At 39.3% G+C, this 21811-nt stretch overlaps 2 protein-coding genes across 7 annotated transcripts; one reads left to right on the top strand and one right to left on the bottom strand.

The window, feature by feature from the left end:
* Positions 1-48: 48 nt before the first annotated feature.
* On the top strand, positions 49-2474 carry LOC104828776 (chromosome unknown open reading frame, human C6orf120). Its single transcript, XM_010562697.1, has 2 exons — positions 49-176; positions 1642-2474. The coding sequence occupies exon 2, from the start codon at positions 1687-1689 to the stop codon at positions 2242-2244; it is 558 nt and encodes a 185-aa protein (XP_010560999.1). The 5' UTR covers positions 49-176; positions 1642-1686; the 3' UTR covers positions 2245-2474.
* Positions 2475-3447: 973 nt separating this feature from the next.
* On the bottom strand, positions 3448-20162 carry PHF10 (PHD finger protein 10). Of its 6 annotated transcripts, none has more exons than XM_010562699.1 (12): positions 19572-20162; positions 19242-19348; positions 18543-18673; positions 17904-17987; positions 16356-16489; positions 16092-16241; positions 14780-14889; positions 13084-13237; positions 10495-10650; positions 5574-5682; positions 5101-5289; positions 3525-3670 (listed from the first exon to the last, which is right to left on the bottom strand). In XM_010562699.1, the coding sequence occupies exons 1-12, from the start codon at positions 19578-19580 to the stop codon at positions 3585-3587; spliced, it is 1419 nt and encodes a 472-aa protein (XP_010561001.1). In that variant the 5' UTR covers positions 19581-20162; the 3' UTR covers positions 3525-3584. The 6 variants fall into 6 exon arrangements, with proteins under 6 accessions (XP_010561005.1, XP_010561001.1, XP_010561003.1 ...); XM_010562701.1 differs by having other exon boundaries at positions 17904-17981; XM_010562703.1 differs by lacking the exon at positions 10495-10650 and having other exon boundaries at positions 3448-3670.
* Positions 20163-21811: the final 1649 nt, after the last annotated feature.

The raw sequence follows: 21811 nt of genomic DNA, 5'->3' as shown, positions 1-21811 counted from the left end.
GCGGCGGCCCGGCCGCGCTGCGCTGCCGCACGTCCGCGAAACCCGCCGTTGGGCCTCGTTGTTGCCGGAGCCCGGTGGGAGGTGAGCGTGGGCTCGCCGCTGTGCCCAGGGCCTCCCCGGATCGCTTCTCCCGGCGAGTGCTGTCCCAGCGCCGGAGCGGTTCCCCTTGTCCCCAGGTAACCGGCTCTGCTCGGCTGTGGAGCCCCTCCGATTCCCCCGCTCGGGTGTTTCGTCGCCACTTCGGTTCCGAAGCGGCCGAGAGGCAGCTCCCCGGTACAGGGAGACAAAAGGCAGAAGAGTGGTTTGGTTTGGGTTTTTTTTTCTGTCGCTGTTGAGGGTCTCCTGTCAAGTTGTGCGAATGCCGCACTTCCTTCTTTTTCACTGTCCTGGCAGAATTGTGGCCCTGCAGTACAGAGGCCTCTGGGGCAGAAAACTTGGAACTACAGAAATATTCGTACATTTTTTTCCCTAGACCCGTTTAACTGTAAAACCTCTAAGGTTGAAGTGACATCTCAGCAGAAGTAATGCAGTTTGTTTTGATGCTAGCAGGGCACAAAACAACTTACTGGCAGCTTTCACTTTGAAGAACATTGTAGTGTCCTTACGGAACAAGCGAGGGGGTGAGAACTCTCCTCTTACGCATGAAAGTGCGTATACTTGTGGCTTCTACACTCGACTGTGATTTGCATGTCAAACTCGGTCAGCTGTACGCTTTGGAAGCCTTCAGCGAGGTTTGGAGCTTGCTGCTTTGTACATACACACTTGGTGCAACTGTTGAAAGGACTGGAGCGCTGCCCGTATGCTCAGGCTGCCCGACTGGGAGCACACAACGAGGAGGGAGAGGGTGTAAGAGCCTTTATCTGGCAGCTGTCCTTTCCATCTCCCCCTTCCCCCAGCAACGTCAGCCTTCTGTTCTGTAAGAAGTGCTGGAAAGTGCTGAGCGTTTGTACGGTAACAAAATCTTCAGGAAAGTAAATGCATTTTTTCAGGGAAAATATGCCAAGTTTAGTCCTAGAAAAAAATCCACACAGCAGAATCATAAATAAATGTATTATCTTGCTAGATAACTTATTTTTTATTTCTAACTCCATTCCCGGTGCAAGTCAGAATGCATACTGCTTCACGCACACATCCAGCTTTGCACCTTTCCTGTCTTCTGAAGTTAAGACGAGAGGATGGAAGAACAAGTAGGACACCCTAAATACCTGATACAAAGTTAAGCTTCTTCAAGCATGCAAAAGCCACCTTTTTTAACTCCGTTTTTTTAAGCTGAGGCTAAAATCCTTATTTGGTTTCATCTTTTCTGGGTATCTGTCAAATTTGGCATGTATACAGGTAGAATTAAAAGGAAGTCCCTGTGTCCATTCCAGACGAAAGAACACCTGCCTGATTAATTTCTCTTTAACTTCTTGAAGAAATTCAAGCTGTGAAGCTTGAAGAAGTTCAATCCTACAGAGCTCTGAATCTTAGCAATAGTTTTTGTTGTTATTAAAAAAGAAGGAAGGTTAATTAACATAATTGAAGTTGCTTAACTTTGTATGGACCAGAGGGGATTTATAAAAATTACCAAATGAAAAAAAAATTTCGATCCCTTCCAAGAATGGAATATACTAAAATCTGAATTGTGTTTTGTATTCACAGGGTAGTGCACGGTACGCAGGAAGAGTCTGAATATAACTTAAGACCATGGCAGCACGCTGGAGAAGAATCCTGGTAATATTTGTGGCAGCTCAAGTACTATTTGTGGTAAATACCTTTGAGGAAGAGGATGTACCTGAGGAATGGATTCTTCTTCATGTTGTTCAAGGCCAGATTGGAGCAGGAAACTACAGCTATTTGAGACTAAACCACGAGGGAAAGATTGTACTTCAGATGCGGAGTTTAAAAGGTGATGCGGACTTGTATGTATCCGATCTGACGCTTCACCCCAGCTTTGACGAATACGAGTTACAGTCCGTAACTTGCGGCCAAGACATTGTCCACGTACCTGCGCACTTCCGCCGCCCAGTGGGAATCGGGATTTACGGTCACCCCTCTCACCTGGAGAGTGAGTTTGAAATGAAAGTATACTACGACCGAACAGTTGTACAGTATCCATTTGGTGAGGCTTCTTACAACCCTGAGGAGGTGGAGGCAAGCCAGAAATACTCACAGTCTACAGAAGATGAACCTCAGGATGAGGAGTCTGTTTTCTGGACTATACTTATTGGAATCTTGAAATTAATACTTGAAATTCTTTTTTAAATTGATAGACACTGGACTAAGTCACACTTCAGCCTGTGAAATTGAAATGAATGACTTGCTGTAATATTTAATACTTTGTTACGTTTCCTGAAGAGGTATTCAGGTTACTTTTCCTAAACCAGAAAGGAAGTGGGGGGAAAAAAGCCATATTTAATTTTATATTGTAAATCCTCCCCCATACGTAAAATGTGCAGCAAGCACAGCATTTGCGGTGTTCCTCAGAGATCAGGGCTCAAAAACAAATGTATGGTGGTTGGGATCTTGTTAAATTCACTTTAAACAGGTGCTTAGGAAAATCAGCTCCAATCCCGTATTTTCCTATTCTTTTTTTATAAAGAAAAGTGAAATAAACTGCTGCACTTCAGTGCGCCCCCTCTCAGTTTAGAGCATATTTAAAAATAAAACCTACTACTTTTCTGAGCAAGTATCTCTAGGAAAACTAATTAGCAACGGGTTTTGAGCATATTCAAGTTGAGGAGCCTAAGGTGAAGGAAGAAAAAAACCCCAGTCAGTCACCGAAGGGGATAGGTCATGGGCATCGTGACTGCATGTGCTCTACATCACATGAGCTGTCTGTCGGGCAGGGGTCTGTCCTGTCACTTGTCACCTCTGCAAATCCATGACCTGAACCAAGCGCATGTCAGTTCTTCCCTGTTACCGCAGGGAGAGTAAGCCTCCAGCTGTTGTTACTTGTCAATATCACCTTTTCATTCCTCCTTAAAAGCAACGCAGCATGTAGTATCTTGAACTCAAGAGGTTTTTTCTTACACCTCCCTTTATAGCTTTTTGTGATTGACTTATTCATAAAGATGATGACAAAAAAAAATCATCAGCTTGCAAAGAAAATTTCTGCTGAAAGGAATCTGCAGTACATTGTAAGAAGGTCAGGTCGTGCCTACTCTTCCTTCAAAGTTATTTTTTTCCAGCAGTATTTTTTGCTTTGGTTGAGTCTTTCAAAATAACCAGTTGCTATGCAAACAGTGAATATTTAAACTGCTCTGTAATTTTCTTTTCACAGAGCTTACTGATGAGTGCATTGAGATAAACAAGTACGTTACTACAATTTTAAAGAAACAGTGCATGTACCATTTAAATTTCACTACTGAAAGCCTCCCTTTGAGTGGGAATTTGGCTTGTCTATCTCATCTAGACATCTGACAGGACATGATTAGTGACTTGTATCACAAAAAAAATCATTATATAGCCAAAATTATAAGTTTATTTGGTAAAAAGAAAAAAAAAGTGGTATTGTTCCTCTTAAGAGTGGTTGGTTAAATAGCACCAAAGTATCACTTTAATTTGTGCAGTTAAGTTTTGGACAGCAAGTTTTGGGAGGGGGTTTAGCCCTCCTTGCTGTTTTTCCCCCTTCTTCCTCCTCTTCTGGGTACGGGAGGGTCTTTCTGACAACAATCACAAATCCAGCGACCTAAGAAAAGAAAGTTATCAATTATTGGGAAACTAACGTTGTTACTCACTCACCCAGTTACGCACCTTTCGCCATTCTAATGGGTGCTCACCTACTCGCAGTACTTCCTTTAATGTAAACAACCAGTGCTTTTCTCTAAAATGTAAGCATCTTTTCTAAAAGGTATAGAAGGCAGCAGGTAAAACTCCCCCTCCCTTGCGGACTCATGACATGTAACAGCTGGCTACACCGATCCTTCTGGACCTTGGGAAGTGCCAGCCGTGCTGAGGAAGTGGTCATTAGGGAAGAACTTGACAAATGATGCTTGAGTGTGACCACAGCTGGAGGTTACGGGCAGTTAACTCAGAGCAGAAATGAACGTTGTTCTCCTGCCACAGGTACGGGGTCCCTCCCGTTCCCCCAGCCAGCATCGGTTATTTCAGCAGATGAAACTGCTGGCAAGGGCTCATCACCAGACCCTGTACTAAAACTCATTAGCTGAGGGAACAATAAAGGGCTGAGCAAAGAGCAGAAGTGTTTAAATGTTTGTATTGCAACAGCTGGAATCATAAAGGCTGCCTTGGTAATTTTATAGTTTTGCAGGCATTTAATCTATTTTGTTTAGATTCTGTCCTTAGGTCAGCCTGGAAGTTAAAGCAGCCACAGAACTGTACCGAAGTGACAGCTAGCGCCAGTGCTTCCCAAAACGGGAGCATGCAGCATGTTTGAAGTACCGCAGTTACGGGGAATGCTGTCCCTGCAGAATTCGCAGCCACTGAGTACTTTACTTACTCATGAACTTACTTACCTGGGGTTCAGTATTACATGAAAAGCAACAAAATACTACAAGTTAGATTTTCTTTACACTGCTTTGCGCTGGCCAGGTGGTAACAACTGACCAGGGAATTTAAAGGTACAGGCTGCCTGACATCAAGGTACTTCACTTCCAGCTTTGGTGTTTTAAGAAAAAAAAATGGGAAGGAAGGGGTTTAAAAAGGTGTTTACAAATATTGAATTGAGCGCACTTTTTATCTGGAAACTGAAATAATAGCACAAACAATTAATGTGAAAGCTATACTCCAGCAATATGCAGCAATACAGCCTCTTTACAGGTTTCTTTTATGAAAAGAGGTCATTATTCTCAGTATTCTGTGGATATGGAAAAAAACCAACAAACAAACTAGTTCTGAGTGAGTCTGTTGTAAAAGCCAACTCTATTTCCTACACAGGAATTGCCAGGTTAAACTGTGCACAACCAAATATACAGAAATAAAGCTTCTTAAAAAAGTTGAGTCCTATGGTGTGAGTGCTTTCCTGTAGTATTTCTTACTCCTACCCTTCACACTCATTTTAACCTATTCTTTAAAAAGCAACGCCTGTATTAATTCCGACAGAGAAAGCCCAGGACTCAGAGGAGGTGGGAAGAGAACAATTAATTCTTACTTTATTACCTGAAGGGATAGCGTCAAGCCCCACACAAAATGTGTGATAACCACGGTCACATACGTCACAGAACATCATTTCTTCTTCATGGTGAGGCTGCCCGCATATAATGCATGTTTTACACTCCATACATTGCCAAGGGTAAGTCTTAATCATAGCAACAAGCTCCGGGGTCATATCAAGGCAAGAAGGATGGCCTAGATTAAAACCAATATTATTACTTTTAGGTCTGAAATGAAATTTAAAGCCAGTTAGACTGCTTGCTTGTACAGAAGTTGAAGCTTAGCTCGCCTCCTGGCGAGATCCTGCAGTGCGCTGAGTGCGCTAGGACACGTCGCATTACACAGAGATGGAGCCATAAGGAAGGACAGGAAAGGCAGCGGAACTGCCGGCACACGAGTGTAGTACACTAAGTATTTCCACAAAAAGATCTGCCAAACCAACTCCCTTAGGAATCCGCTTAGTGTATGCAGATACTTACCACTGTTGTCACACTGGGAGCAATGTATAAGAGCTTCAGCTTTTCCTTTCTTGTTGGACTCCTTACCCTTCAGACAAATTCCACATATAGCATTTGGAATGACCTTTGGCTGGAAGGGTAGAAGAGGGCTATAAATTCATTCCGGAAGAATTTACAGGTTTAAAAGGAAATGTCATATATCTCCTTAACTCTTAAAATTAATGACCTATCTGTTAGGATGTGTGAACCTTAAAACATACGACAATAACTGACAAGCAGCAGCACTGAAAAAAATCGTCGATTAACTTTATAGAATTTTGCATTTGGCACACGTAGCGAGTTATATGCAAATCAAATTGGAGCAAAAAGCATGTACTTGCTTCTTCCTATGAGTTCATCAGCTAACATTCCCCTCAATGCAAGTTAAATGTGACACAGCATTAAACACTTCAGTGTTTTTTTCCAATATAGAATACTTCTTTATGAATCTCCATGCAGATTTCCTATTTACAGAAGATTTTAAATACCATTTTCCATTTGCGTGACACTTGTCCCTAAGTATAGAAAATCAATTACATAAGCAATAAACTTGATTTTTATGTCTTTAGTTCCAAAATACCTGGTCAGCTATGCTGTATGTGGCTGTTTACTGTCCTTTCTTGCATCCAGTCATAATCACTGTAAGAAATACACACCCTCGCATTTAACTACAGTTTTACATTCACTGTCTTTCTATGTGATGATCTGGGGTGTATTTGGGTCCGCGAGATCCGTTTAAAAGGCAAGAGAGAAACAGCAGGCTGTTGCAATGAGTAACATTTGTGTGTGCATTCTGTGCCCCGAGCCAAGAGATACACCAATGGCGTTGTATCCCGATGAGGACCGAAGTAAGGCATTAGGAATTTCAGAAACATTTCAGTAGTTATATTGCTGAGCTTTGACCACTGCATAATTAAATTAGTGAGAAATGCGGTTTAAAATTCATGTAGTACTCACTGATGTTAAATCGACTAGTGCTGGAGTTTTAAAAAAAACGTTGCCGCAAAGACACAGCTAGTAGAGGGAGCTGAAGGCATACCCTGCTTTCTAAGGAACCATGCGGCTTGTCAGTAAGCAAGAAGAGTTCCAGTCAACTACCAACCACATGTGCGGCGAAGAATGCAGTTTAATTTTAAAACAAATTAAAAAAGTGAAAACAGAACTATATGTGTGTGTATATATAAACATAAAAAAAAATTCACCAAGATCTTTTGCAATGCGACTTCTCTTTAAGTGTGTCTACTTCCCCAGCCAGTTTCTTCTAGCACCTAGCAAGATAACGAGTATCTTAACTCATTTTTAGAGCAGTCAGGGTGCATTGCTTTAAGTTTTCTGAAGTTTTCATCTGCTTTTTAAGTTAAACATGGCTACAGTCTGCTTCAAATTGTCTAGTCTAAAGAGTTTCATTTAAGAAAACAAAACACCATACCAGATGTTTATAGGCAACTTCCTTCAAAAGATGACAGAGGCATTCATACAGACTTTTTTTTCTTATTTATTTTAAAAAAGCAGAGTCAACCTGTTTTATACATAAATATAATAAAACAATAGAAGAAGTCTAACATTCACAAACGTTTCTACAAAATAATAAATATAATGGAAGCAAAACCACACATAAACTCTTTTACTGTTACCTATGCTACGTGTCCTACATGTATACCTTTATACCCTGCTCCTCCCAACAAAAGTGGCACATGCTTAAACCTCATCAGCGTTACAGCATTTACCCTTCCGTTGTTTAGGCTACATTCTAATTTTTTTTTTATTGTGTTTTTATCTATTTCTACATAAACCAAGCCTTTCTAGAATAGCAAGTGCACTTTTCTAATCAGACTTCTAGTTTGTTATGGATTTGTGTATTACTGCCTTTACTGTACAGCAGCATACTCCCCGGTACTCCAGCAAAACAAAAGTAAGCTGCTTTTCGGTCACTGTACCTGCCTTAGGGTATGCGCAGTTAACACTCCGATACACGTAACTCTAAAGTTAGACACCGATAGAGATGCATTTATTAGCAATGCTTCCATCTAGTCTTACTTCACTAAAGTGTGTTCATTAGAAATCGTGCGTGTTGGGCGGGGGGGCAGGGGTAGGTGAGAATCACAGCCTATTAGTAATAAAAGTTCCAATAGTATGGAAGTATTTTTACAAAAATGGGAAAAAAAACCAACCAAAAAGCAAGACTATTCACATTTCAAATCAGTTCAAGTTCTACCACCATAAAAGGCTTTTAGAAACACTATGAAAAAAAGTCTATCAAATCCAAATGGGAAGTCACAGTATCCCACCCGATTAGAGTAAATTTTGCTTTCTATGTCCTCGTCTGACTGGGATGAGGAAGGGAGAGAAAATGAATGCAGGGTCAAAATGACGACTGCCTGCTCTGTAAGTTTTCACTTCCATGCTGCTGTGCTACAGCTCTCAAAGTAAGCGTTCCAACTCCACCACTTTGATAAGGTTCTGTTCTGAATGCAAAGTGTTCCATTTTCATATACAGTGACCCAAAACAGAAGTGTTGTAAAATATAGTTTCTCAATACATTTCAGTTTTATGTGCAAAAAATCTCCTGTACTTTTAACAGTACCCTGTGTGTGCAATTGTAGTAGCCAGTCCTGCAGCAACAAAGACTCGCCACCTGTAACATGACAAAATGTAAAACACACGCTAATCGTTCTTTGTTAAAGAACTGACAATAAAAATGGCTCCATATAAAATACATTATTTTCTTTGCTCAAAAATAAATCAGTGGAAATGTGTGAATCCTGTAATACTCATAATGTGGCTGTAACTATACATTTGCATGTTGATGCCGTAGCAATTATCCTTCAATTTTAACTACGTGTAACCAAAAGACTACTGTCCTACAAAAATAGTCAAATATTAGAGAACAATACAGAACAAAAGTATTACAAAGATTTAGAATTCACAGGGACAACATTTTAAATCAGTTAAGCCTTCAGCTCAAAGTGCCTTAACATTTAGGCACGTACGGTAGGTATATCATTATCTGGTGTTTTTACACACTAACTAACAAGAATCTTTCTGTCTTACCAGTTGAAACAGCTCATGTAATTGGGCTTACTGAAAGCGCTTAAATGTTTCCACAAACAAGAAAGCCAATCCTCTCACCATCCCAACACACCACCACCACCTCTGGCTTATCAACGGCCTGACAGCTGATGCAGGCAGGGTACGCTGACCTTGCAAAGACGTGGCACAGTAAGTTTATAGTAAGACCTTGTTACTAACGCAGTCAGTGATTTTGAACCAGTAAGTAATTGCTATGGTAATCCATTTTCAAAATGGAATGCTGTATACTACCATTACTCTTCTACAACTGGAAGTTCAGAAACTTGCAGAAAGTTCTGCGCCATCAATTCTTTCTCTATGCGTTCATAAGGCCGTTACATAGATCGGACTAATCAAACACTCAGGCTTCTCACAGCTCAGTGAAACTTCTGTAAACCAGTGGCACACAATCTCTAATGCCAAATTAAACAAAGCTAAAAACCCCAAATGTCAACTCCATCTTTGGATTTCACGTTCATGGGAATATTGGTATGCATTCTGTGTCTACAACAATTTGCAAAGTTACATATAAAAAAATATACATATGGTACCACAGTCTAAATCTCCACAGTTTGCATATTTCTTAGAAAGTTCCTGAAAAGAGAAAACGCAACTGGAGCTTGCTATCTGTTACGAACTTACGCAGATGCTGTATGTAGAGAAAATTTATCAAAGCTGTCCAATTCTGGCTGGAAATTAGCTTTTTAACGTAAGTTATAGTTTACTTACTACTAAGTTGGTAAATACAGATAGTAAATATTTATGAATATAAAATGCAAGCCATCAACAGCTCACTTTTGTGCCCAGACAGTTTCTCAATATGTACAATCTTGTCACTGACAAAAGTGCTCCTTCTTCCATAACCTCTCTTAACAAGCGTTCCTGATTGCTAAATACTAAACCCTATCTTAATGTAGTGTTTTGCCTCTTCATGGGTCTATTCCTGCTCCCACGTAAGTCAATGGAAAATTCTCATTCCTTCCAGTGGAACAGGACTAGGCGATAATGTGTTTTAAAAGTGTTACATCATATTCAAATCCTCTATTAGTATGCAGAATAATAACACATACATAATGCATGTCAATTCCCATTTCTTCTGCAAAGTATTCTTATCTTAATTTTTGAAATGATTATACAGTAATACTGAAGATTTGGGTCTTAGGTTTGGCAATCACTGCTTGACAGCTGAAATGTCTTAACATCTTCACCAAATTTTTAGCCTGGATAAAAGCATATTGCCCACAAACATTTCTACATAGTGTGAACTACATAAAAAGCTATTTTCCATATACTGTTAAAGTGGTTACGTAGTGTTGCCTATACAACTGTAGTAAGCTTCTTGCCTTCCATTCTACACACCGTAACATCTCAGGATGAAAGGCTGTATTTAAAATGAACGTCATTAACAATATGTTCAGCCACATAGCTGCACTTACAGCACTGATCTCTTGGTATGCTGCCATACTAAATAGTAGAAAAAAAAAAAGGATACTGAATGCTAGTTTTGAACTGGCAAGTAATTCTGACTGCTATGTTAAGGCAGACAGAAAGATGTAGAGTTCCAATGAGAAATCCACAGTGGATTTTTCTGGTGTTACTGCCTGGGAATCTGAGAAGTTAACAGAAACAGAGGCCACTGTATAGCCAGAGTAAAGGAAAGCCCCACAGGAAATAAAAGCAAAAAGTAAGTAAGGAAACAAACAGATGGAGCACACAACAGGAGAGCAGCTAGTGAAGTACAGCAAGCAGAAGTTCCATATTATTGAAAAAACCCAAATATTTCAGGGAGAGGCTGGTCAGTAAAGAAGTTCAGTCAGGGGCTTTTTTCTTCTACCTTGTACCCAGGAACTGACTTGGATAATACAGAACGTTTGGAACCATCTTTTCTTGGAGTAGCACTTTTGTCTCTTGTTTTTTGTCTTCCCTGAAAAGAATCCTCCTGGTTGTCTGTGGCGCAATCACCTTCAGATACATTGCCAGACGAATTGTCCTATAATAAAAATACCATAGCTATATTTTTTATTTTTTGGATAGACAGACAAGTCTTTCCTATGACTCTTAGAGCCAACTAAGGTAAGAGAAGGATGTATTTCCTTCTGCAAAAGCATGGGGTACATCACAATCTAGAACACCTTTGCTCATAACCTTCATTATCTTTTTTTTTTCTCATGCTAAGAGACTGGCATCAGCAATAGCAGTCATGTTTTCCAGTTGGTCTTGATATCAGAGTGGGGAGCACAACAGTGTAATTCTTTGAACCGTTTTCCTTTAAAAGTCAACAAGAAATCCTCTAAATGCAAGATGTTGTTTACAAAGTAAAGGGCCAGCAAAAAGTTAAAAGTGCCCTTGCCATGCATTTAAAGTGTACTACCAAATAGCACTGCCATGAATTAAACCCATGAAGGTTTTTTCTGCCACCCTCATCTACTATTTTCACCAGGAGCAATCTAAATACTTAATTTGGATTGCAGCAGAAGAATGCCATCAAAGGCCAAACACACTTCAATATTTAATACAGAACTAAACAACAGAATTTATGCTGCAGTTAAAGCTTTTTTTTTTGGGGGGGGGGGGGGAGGAATGAGGAGGCAAGAAAGAGGGGAAGAGGTTCAAAGAGGGTGCGAGATCAATGTAAGCATAATTAAGAGCAGCAGCACAAGATTTTTCTCAGAAAAGTGTTAATAAAGGCCTCCAAAAAGTCCCAGAAGAAAGCAATATGATTAATCACATTCATTACAATAAAAACCAAAAGGCCAAATAACAATGGTGCCCTACAGCAAAAGGCACTCTGTACAAACTTAATAGTAATCAGCCTATACCCCAGAGCCTAAAATCAAAACAGACAAAACAGACACAGGGCAAAGGGAGGAGTACAACACAAAAGCAAAGCAAACTACGTGGCAACAAGAAATGGTATGTTTCGCCATCATTTTCAGGGAAGGGTTATTTAGGACAGGCCCATTAAAACCCTACAGAAGAGGAAAATTGCTACCCGACTTCAACAATGGGGCAGGTGAAAAAGGAAAAAGCATAAAGCTTATTGTAGGACTCACCGGGGAGGATCCAATGAATGGCAGGTAGCCCAAAACTCACAACGAGGCCTGCCAACTGCTCACCTTTGTGGTCAACAGATCTTTTTCCCGAACAATGTGCCCCAATGACTAGCAGAGAAGCCGTGCTCCCATAGCCAAACCCACTTCACAGGAATCTCATTTTAAATTTTCCCTACACTTTTCCAACACAAGGACATTTTCCTTTCTGCATTCTGTAACCAGAAAGACTTCTGACCTTCTGTGAAAAATGAAAGGATAGTCTGCTCGGTCCAGTTATTTTTCTTTAACATTAAGGGGAATGGAAGTCAGTGGAAAAGGGAACTGGGAAGAAATGGTTAAAGACCAACTGTAAAAAAGCTGTAGTGTGATTAAACCAAAATTTTCAGTTGACATTTAGCATGCTAAGTTTATAGGATTGCTTTTTCTCCAAAAAACGCAAGCAGAAAGGGTACATTAACAGCTTTCTCTCCCTTGTTAGCCTACAAGCTGACCGTTTCCTTCCTTCTTCAGCTATGAGTATCTTATGAATATTCAAACAAAATAAATGTTTATATGGCAAAATTTAGCATTATATATACCCACTGTCTAACATGTTCGTCAATTTAACTAGAAACTGTTAAATGCACCTGTGATTTTACAGTCTATTTCTCTTAAAATTAGGGTTAAGCTTCCGGAAAGTGGTTGTCACCAACATACCAATGGTTCAGTTGTACTCAAGACAGCTCACCTGAAGCTCAGCTGTTCTCGAGCACTTAAAACACTATCAAGGTAGGTATGTGAAAGTTTCCCTTAACTTCCAGTAACAGTTAATTTTGCATTTGCATAAAAAGAGAGAAGATACACATCTTTTTAAAGATGTATTGTGCAGCAAAAACCCCAGTACTTTTTACCTCCTCTTTAAATTGGAATAAAGTAACTGTTTCTGTCTTGAGTGTTTCCTGCTTCTATGTCACAAGAAGAAAAAGTTACCAGGCTATCAACACCTTTGCTTTAGTGACAGATTCTGTGGGACTTAAATAGCAAAACACACTGTGACCTGAACTGCAGTGTTCATTGCCCTCAGACGTGCTAGCAACTTCCCCTTGGGCAAAAGGGCATAATGAAGAGCTGCGGCTGGGAAGATTCTTCAAGATCTCTTTACAAAGAAGCAAGAAAGGGCCTGAAATTTCAAATGTTTGATTTACTTTAAAAATGGATCAAAACAGAAAGCTGGAAAGCAATGTTATAAAATAAAGAGAAGTACCAAAAAAGGGACCACACTTCTTCCTTCATCTTGCAAATGTTAAAAGATTCTACTAAGAAACTACTGAAACTAACAAAAGTGAAGGGAAAGGGATTTTTTGTTGAAGAATACTTTCAATTTGTCTCACCGAATTGCCTTTGGTTTTCCTTTTTTCATCACCTCGCCCTTCCTCTGCATCATCTGAATCTCCATCACTGTCTAGCGCAGGCAGCTCTGGATCCAAAGGAGGTTCGTAAAGAGCTGTGTTCAATGGCAAGTAACGAAGTTCATCTGGAGAGTATCTAAAGTTAAAAAAATAAATAAGTAAAATTAATTCATGTGTACTTTATGCATAAATATTAAGTCACACAGCATACAAGGACTTGAATGAGAAAGAGTAAGAAAATCTCCCTTTTTTCAGGAAGGCACATAAAAACGTGTGGTTCTGAAAACACAGGAAACATACTAATTTCTCCTCCCAAATGCGATACCATCTAGTACTTGTCATCTTTGTGTAGCAGATACTCGTGGAACACAGGAAGAGTATATGTGCAATGTTCCAAACCTACACAAACCTAAGAGGCCACGGAACCCCTAAAAATTTTTAACCAATCCACGTTACTACACCCAACAGACTATACACTTTGTTTATAAACATACAGTGCCCACATAGCATGCGCACAACAATTCTAACCCAGGGCACACAAATAGCTAGGGTCCAAAGCAAAGTAAGTAAAGGCTGTAGCTCTATGTCTAAGTTCCCTGATTATTGAAGGAGAACAAAAAGTGCATATAAAAATATGATTGCAGAAGAATGTGAAGATCTTATCACACTGCTTATAGTCAGATACAGCTTAACATGCGTAATCTAAACTTCTTTTTTTTAACCTTAAATACCAAGAAAAAAGGGAAAGTCCTCTTACTGTTAAGGATAAGTGTTGTAAGGAATAGGGTATTTTGATTCATATTTTGAAAGGTTGTGTCCTTTGTTAAGAAGGATAAGCAGTTTCGCTTGCAGCTTACAGGTGCAAAATAAACAAGATACCTAGTATTTTTAATTCAGTTAATTTAATAAAACTGAAGTCCTTAAAGAATGTCCTGTAACATGCAAATTTGGGGTGGGCTGTATGCACACACACACTGGAATGAGCAAGGCATATGCAGATAAAGAGCTTCTCTAAAGAAAACCGTGCATGCATCGGATGAGTACCATCTCTGTTGTATAGATAGTAAAACTTAGGCAACAATTTTCAAATTAGTATGTATTTGTCAAATGGGAGCATGCCACTGGTAAAGTCTTAAGTTTCTGTAGACAGTCAAGTACACATTTTTCATGAAATATAAAGATTCAGCTAGCAAAACCTTTCTCTCTCACTTAGAAATCCAACATTAAACTTAGCCTGCAAGACCAATCCCACTTTTTTTTCAATTAAAAACTTTCTAAAAATTTAATAAGCCTGTCACACAGAGAACATGGGATCGCAAGCCAGCATTACAGCTTTTTGATATAGCAACATTAATTTTAGCACACACACAGAGGCAGATGATAAGTAAACACATAAGGGTGGCAGGAGTGAAATCAATGTCTCCTTTTAACACAGTAAATACCTGAGCAGGCCAGGTTTCAGGCACTGCAACACCTCAGCGGAGACAGTACTCTTGCAGCCAGTACTGTTTTGTTGACAAAAGCTGTCACGCTATGCGTCTATTAGACTAGCAAGTGTCTCAAACATAAAATTAATTCAAAACCTTACAGTAAATACACTGAAATGTTTTCCATCTGCTAGATGTAGAGAAAATAGATCAGTGCAGCAGAATCAGCGGTTAGGGTGCATTTACAATACCTTTTGTAGTACTCCTGGAACTGGCCGGGTATGAGAGCCACTGGGTAAGGACTAACCTTTGTTCTCTCTGTAGGTAAGATTTTGTATTTTCCTTGAGGCACCTGGATAATCTGTATTGTTTAATACAAAACAATGACGTTTTTGTTTCACATACAGACTTTTGAGGCTTCCTGACCAGCTACCCCCCCAATTATTTTTTAACTAGCCAGTTTTATTGAGTTGGAACAGCTACCTGAGGTCTCCCATGGGAAATCCAATTCATTAAAACAGTAAGAGATCCCACTCACAAAACAGTATTACGGATGAAGGCCAATCGCTAAGTATCTAGTGAACTGAACAAATATTAGGTAAGACTACTCCTAACAGTATATTATGTAAAATAATTTAACAAACTAAAACCTAACAATTGAAACAGTAAAAATTAACTTTTGTGACTGGCATCTTTAGCATGAATTATCATTGTTGGTCCATATTGGTAGAGGACAGCAAGAACATGTCCATCTAATTCTGAAACCAGACTGTACCATAAAAAAATCCCATTAATAATACGAATATATGGAAAGGAGAAGCTTACACAGAAGCCTTCTTTCCCTTAGAAAGAAATAAAACTATTTATGCACTATCTCATTTCCAACATGGGTCAATACCAGAAAAATGTAAACTTTCTGTAAGACTCCCATGTAACAATTTGTGTAGAGAAAACTTTTGGTTTACTGTCTTTACACAAGCAGAACAGTCCTGCTTCAAAGTAACAGCTATTTTTTTTTTTTTTTTAAATCAGGCACAGAAGCATGAAATACATCTAATAAAAAAATAGTATATAACACCTAACAAAAACAAGGGTATAACATTGACAGGTAGCGCTCTTTTAGAGGATAGATAGTGTACTTTTTTACTCTAGGTATTGTTCAGGCAAAATTCTGGAGGTTTTCCAAAAAAGAATTAGCCATTTATATGAATAGATACAATAGCAACAGAAGCTTCTTAGTAACCTAAACATCCCTCTTAGTTTCATGCTACTACCAGTAGATTAAAGGCATGACAACAAAGTAACACTGAAATTTTTAAAGCTTCCAAGACAAGTATTGTCAAGTTAAAAAAACCAGAAGTTTTCACATTAAATATATTTGAGATTATTATTTTTAGCAGTATTACTCATTTCATAGAAAAACTGCTAAAGTCCCTACACGACTGAAACAAGACTAATCAAAACCCTTGATAATAAAATAGTTTAAATGGTACCAAAACCAGCTTTACTAAAACAAGCAAGGAGCTACGTATTGACATTGATAAGAAATTTAAATCTGCCTACATGTGTCTGTAAATCAAAATAGGCTCTTCTTTCTTCCATCCGCTCTCGGTTTAAATTGCTGTTGAATTCTGCAGCTTTCTTGGCAGCTTTTTTAATATATTCTGGAACTTTACTGGCTTCTACTTTCTGTGTGTTCTGCTGCTGCATTTGCTGGAATAAAAGCAATTTTATTAATTAACATACATTTCACTATCAGTCTGAAAACAGCCTTTTCTTATACTACACAGGTTACAGCTCTGGTTCAGTTATATGATAGTTACTTACAGAGTACTCTTTATAATGATCTGTTATTCGCTGACGTTCTTTCTCTTGCAGTATAACAGAATACTCAGCATGTTTGGCAGGGTATTCTTTAATCATAAGATCAATTACTTCATCACTACGCAAAGCTGTTAGACCTAAAATAGATAAAAGCAATAATGATGCTATCTGGCAAAACTCACTATAGGTTATTTATATCCCACAATGATCAACTCAAGTTTTTGAGCAGCTGAGACAACAACCTGCTGCGCACAATGCTTCTCTCTCTCTCTCAAGTAGGAGCAAACTTGTGCCGTTTAGCTTTCAAGGGTGATCAGGAGTTTGCTTCTACCCAAGGAGCCAAGGCTCATTTCTTTTCTTCCTTACAGCTGCAGACTCCTTCACAGTGACTCAGCCACCTACTAACCTCTGCTGTGAGACAGAATCTTTGCTCTAAGTGGGACCTGGTGAACTGTTAGTTTTGGTTTCCAATACTGGTGAGGTGTCAGTTTCATTAACTTGCAGAACCTTAACTGAAATGATGAAGTTTACATAACCTCTCTATACAAGTCAAGGAAGAAGCACTGCGAGGGCAATTCAGAGCAGCAAACTGCACGCTGACTCCTGACTCCCCATTAAAAGCATTTGAAGTTCAGAAGTCAGAATGCCTCAGTTTGCAGCTAGAATGCAGAACTCCTCCTTTAAAGGTTCCAACACAGCTAATCTCCAAACATTGACAATGGAACAGAGGATGACATATGTTACTCCCACTGATTATAAATATAACCTGAAAATAATAAGGATAGTTAACTCGGCACACATCTCGACTTGATATATCGAGGCAGAATATAGCGTTTTGCTTCTATTGATAAAAACCAGATCTGTTCTCCCCTGCATACTTAAGTTTAAAAAAAAACAAAACAAAAAACCAAGAGAGCCGGCAGGTGAGAAATAAAGGTGGTATACCAAATATCATTAGTATATAAAATGACATTCCATTGGCACAGAGCCATGATACACAGAAAAAAATGCGACAGGCATCATTTAATCTCTAACATGCTCTGAGACACATGTATTAGCAGAGGAAGAAAAAAAGCACTTCAAGCTCTTTGAATATAAGCCGCATCAATGACATCATTCCATTTCAAGTACATTAATGCGCTTTAATACACACGCCTGTAAAACTAACATCTAAGCTGAACCGTGTAAGATACACCAATGTTTACTGAGTTCCAGCTAACTCAGCAAAACAAGACTGACATACTTCTTAATTTGAAAAATTATGGTGTTCTCTTTCCTAGAGGGAGAAAAAGTTTCTCAAAGTTAATTTACAGCATAGAAGGGATTTTGCTAAGCAATTAGAATAGATCCAAAATTTATTTTTTTTGTATACTACATCTGGAATACTGATACTTCATGGCCAATTTACACAAATTAATAAATCAGTTTTCATTTCAGAATTTACATTTTCAGATGAGAATGATGCAACTCTTCTCTACCAAACTGAATCACATTTTCAGTGTGTCATACTTTTAATACTGTAACAAGGAATCTAACAATTTGTTCTCTTACCTAGTGTGCACTGAGTCTCTGTGATAACATTTAGTTCTCTGAGGTAGAGCTTCTCCTTGTGAGATAGATCTCGTCTTTCTAAATCTCCAAAGAAAACAAAAAAGAGCAATAAAATTGTGTGCAGTTACTCAGACTCCCCCATAAACAGAGTCAAAGTATTTTGACAATTTTATTTCCAGGCAGTGAGAGTCTATATTATACTACCATTCGTACAAACACGATAATTTTATAAGTTAACTTTAAATTTAATATCTGCCATAGGGACATGGTCAATTTTTCTGAGTACCCTGCCTGTAGTTACAATTTACAGAAATACTGAGGAAACCTAACATATGAGCTTGGACGCAGACAACACTATCAAGCACTGAAGATGCATTCTTTTTTCCTTTCAATATGCCTTTTAAAAGTAAATTCCATGACTGAAGAACCAGACTTTACAAAATTACTTTGAAAACCACAGGATACATTTTTCAATATGCCAGTAACAAAAATAAAAAGTACAACATACATAATTCAGGTCTGCTTCTGCCAGGGTCTTTTTTTAATCAGTTGGCTCATGCTATAGTCAGAGAGATGCAGATTACATCCAAACTGTATGAAGACAAAGATTTTTAGAAGAAAAATTTTAAAAACAAATACCTGGATATTTTCTTTTAAAGGAAGTCACACCCAAATATTCACTGACTTGCTCCTGAAGCATGTAGTATTCTCCTGTTTCATCCGGTGGCCACTTGTATTCTATCAAGTTTTCAGCAGGAAAATAGCTGTATCTAAGTATAAGAACAATGTTAGAACAAATCAAAGAAACCTTAAGAGGGATACTTAAGATTTCTAGAAATTCAGCAATTCCTATTTATACGTTAGTGAACAACATCTATGAAGTTGGACAAGCACTTTAGAACACTGCGTCCTGTTAACCCATTTCAAAGTCACTTTGTTACACCCCACTTCACGTATATTTCTCCAAACCAGCATTCATCAATATGCTGCGGGACAGAACATGAAGAAAGGGACATCCGTGATAGCGGACAGGACACCAGGAAAAGCAGGTACTACAGTGTCAAAATTCATTCCAAAACCAGGTAAAGTTTTAAAAACATGTAAAGCTGTGCTTCTGATTGTAAATTAGATGCAGCACATTTTATGTCATTTTAAAATAAAATGTCTTAAAATATGCTGGGAGAAAAAGACAGCTAGCTGCTCATAGGACACTGCCTCAATTCAGAAAGATATATGAAGAATATACAAGCAAAGAAAGAAGAGCTGATACGTAAGCATATCAAACAGTACAGTAAGACTAGCAATAAAGAAGTGGGAATTGTAAAAAAATGGTGGTACCCAAGGTCTTGACTAGAAGTTTCACAGCTCCGAGAACTGTCCCCTGAGCCCATACGTCGTCTTTTGGATGGCTGGCTGCCGTCATTGGAATTTTCTTCTGTGTCATCCTGAAATGAAAATAAAGATAAATATTAAAAAAATTACGAGCATTCAGCAGATAATGTAAAACATCCAAAAAAAAAAATTGCAAGGCAATCCACAGTTTAAATATACCTGAACTACTGAGCTATTTAAATAACACCCTTTACAAATTATAGCAAATTATTCCTTGCTATAAACTAGCTGCATGACACACAGTGGCGCAGAAGGAGAACTGGGCAGTTTTTTCACCTGTTGCATAGGCAGACCACTGAATAGACAGAGCTGTGGCTCTGACCACCAAGTTCATCGGTCTTGATGTAAACTACCTATGGCATCAGGATGGCCAGACAGCTGTAGACCCAGCAAACTTCCCTCACTGGTGACAGTCAGGGACAAGACTTAATTCACTTAATCAGGCTAGCTCGCAAAAGCAAGGGCAGTGCAAAAACACCAAGCCCTTGCTGAGAGCTGATGCTTATAAAATCAAGGAAAATATTACCAAATGCAACACAGGAGTTTACAGACGTACAGTTAAAATAAAAGGAACGGTATCCCGTTTACAAAGAGATACCATTACAGCAAGTAGCAAAGACTTGTCTTTTGTGGGGAAAAAAAATAAATAAAAGGAAATAAACTGAAGTTGTATTGCAAGAGATACAGAAGAGAACAAAGCTGTTACAAGGGAACATTTAGAAGTTAACTTACAGGTGTCACTACTCAGATTTTATGAGACCTATATAAAGAAAGGGAATAAAGGGCAAAGAAGAGAAAAACAAAACAAAACAGTTCCATAAAACCTAGCAGGCCAATGATTCAGTTGGTCTTCTCGTGTTTGTCACTGCTTTGCTGTCCAGTAATGCTATACAACTCCTACCTACCTCATCCACAACTCTCAAAGCACACAGTGACCACCCTTCCATGGTTATAAATGAGAAACAGAAGGCAGAAGTGCTCCAGTGAATCGCCTATTGTCACCAGCAGCAGAGCCAAGAACGAGACAGGTCTTTAGGTAATTGAAACTCGAAAGTGGAGTAGTAGGAAAGAATCACGTTTCATAACTTTTGTGAAAAGTTTTAAGGAAGAACTAACCTGTCAGAAATAAATGGATCAAGCCTAATTATACATACTGATTAAATAATGACAAGAACAATTATTAGGTCTACCTTAGCTAATGTCTTTCATTCTAGTACGTTTTACACACCATCCCAGCAAATCAGAATACATTACTTCTGTTATGTAACATTTCACAGTACGATAATCAAGACAGGCCACCACAGGGAAAAAGCACTTGTCTGCTATATTTTTGGTTTATTTCAAGTTTTTCACAACTCTTTACAAATTCTTTTTTCTTTCTTGTGGCGTAGCAAGAAGAATATTTTTCATACACTAACAAAAGCTGGAAGGCAACTTTAATGAAACTGTGCTTTCTTAATGCAGCTATATTTAAAGAATCAGTAAGCAGCACCTCCACTAGTATCACCAGCAATACCATTTCCTAGTATGACTGAGAATTCCCCATATAAACTCGATCAGACAAACCAAGTGGCTGTCCCCAATCAAAACAATATCGCGCTCGCATATTCTGTGACACAGCTACGTCTCATCAGCAGTTCATCCCTGCTTCCCACATGGAACGTTAACGCGCTCCAAACCTTTTCAACTGCTAAACAAAAACATGAACGAGGCCAAAGCCATGCTTTGCTGTACCAAAGCTACCGAGAGACTTTGAAACATTTTTAGAAGATAGATCTCAACCGGACAGTGAAGAGGAAGTGCCTCGCGTCGGTTTTTCCTTTTGCTTCGAAATTTTCTTTTATTAAACCCAGTACTGTTAAAAAATGTGAGCACCCATACCACAGGAGAGATGAACGTCCTCCATTTCCACCCTTGTTTTCTCACTTGCTGAAAACTTCAGCAAATCCGATCACGCAGGCTCACAGACTAAAACACGCGAGGAAACGAGGCTGTTTGTTGCAGAGGACTTTGCGGAAAAAGTGAAAACACTGGCACTGCAATCTAAGAGAGGCGGTAGTTCAACCGCTGCTACTGCGCCAAAAATAATGGTTAGGGACAGTCTTGCGGCTTTCTTTACGTGGAAAGTCAAACACTGCCAAGAAAAAGCCCCTTCTTCCCTTGGAAATGCACGTTTCTGCAAAACGCCCGTTAGTCCTTAGGAAACGAGGTTAAATTACGAATTCCCGGTCCGGTCTATCAACTCCCGAGATCTACGTAACGACCCCTCGTTACGCCATCGGAAAGCCCGAATTACCCACCCTGCCGTCTTTCTAAAACCTCACCGCCGATGGGGCGGCGGGGGGCTGTGTGGGAGGGAAAGGGCAGCAGGCGCCGGGTGCCAGCCCGTCCCCGGGCAGCGCGGGCACAGCTCGGCAGGCCTACGCGGAAGAACCTGCCCACAGACCCAAACTTCGCGGGGCGGGACGCGGGGCCGCTGCCCCGGTACGGAACGGGCCGCCCCGCCGCGCTCGGGA

The sequence above is a fragment of the Haliaeetus leucocephalus genome, unplaced genomic scaffold, assembly GCF_000737465.1.
Source record: "Haliaeetus leucocephalus isolate CR32 unplaced genomic scaffold, Haliaeetus_leucocephalus-4.0 Scaffold162, whole genome shotgun sequence".
NCBI classification, from domain to species: domain Eukaryota; kingdom Metazoa; phylum Chordata; class Aves; order Accipitriformes; family Accipitridae; genus Haliaeetus; species Haliaeetus leucocephalus.
The sequence above is the reverse complement of the archived record's forward strand: the minus strand, read 5'-3'. Positions and strand labels throughout refer to the sequence as shown.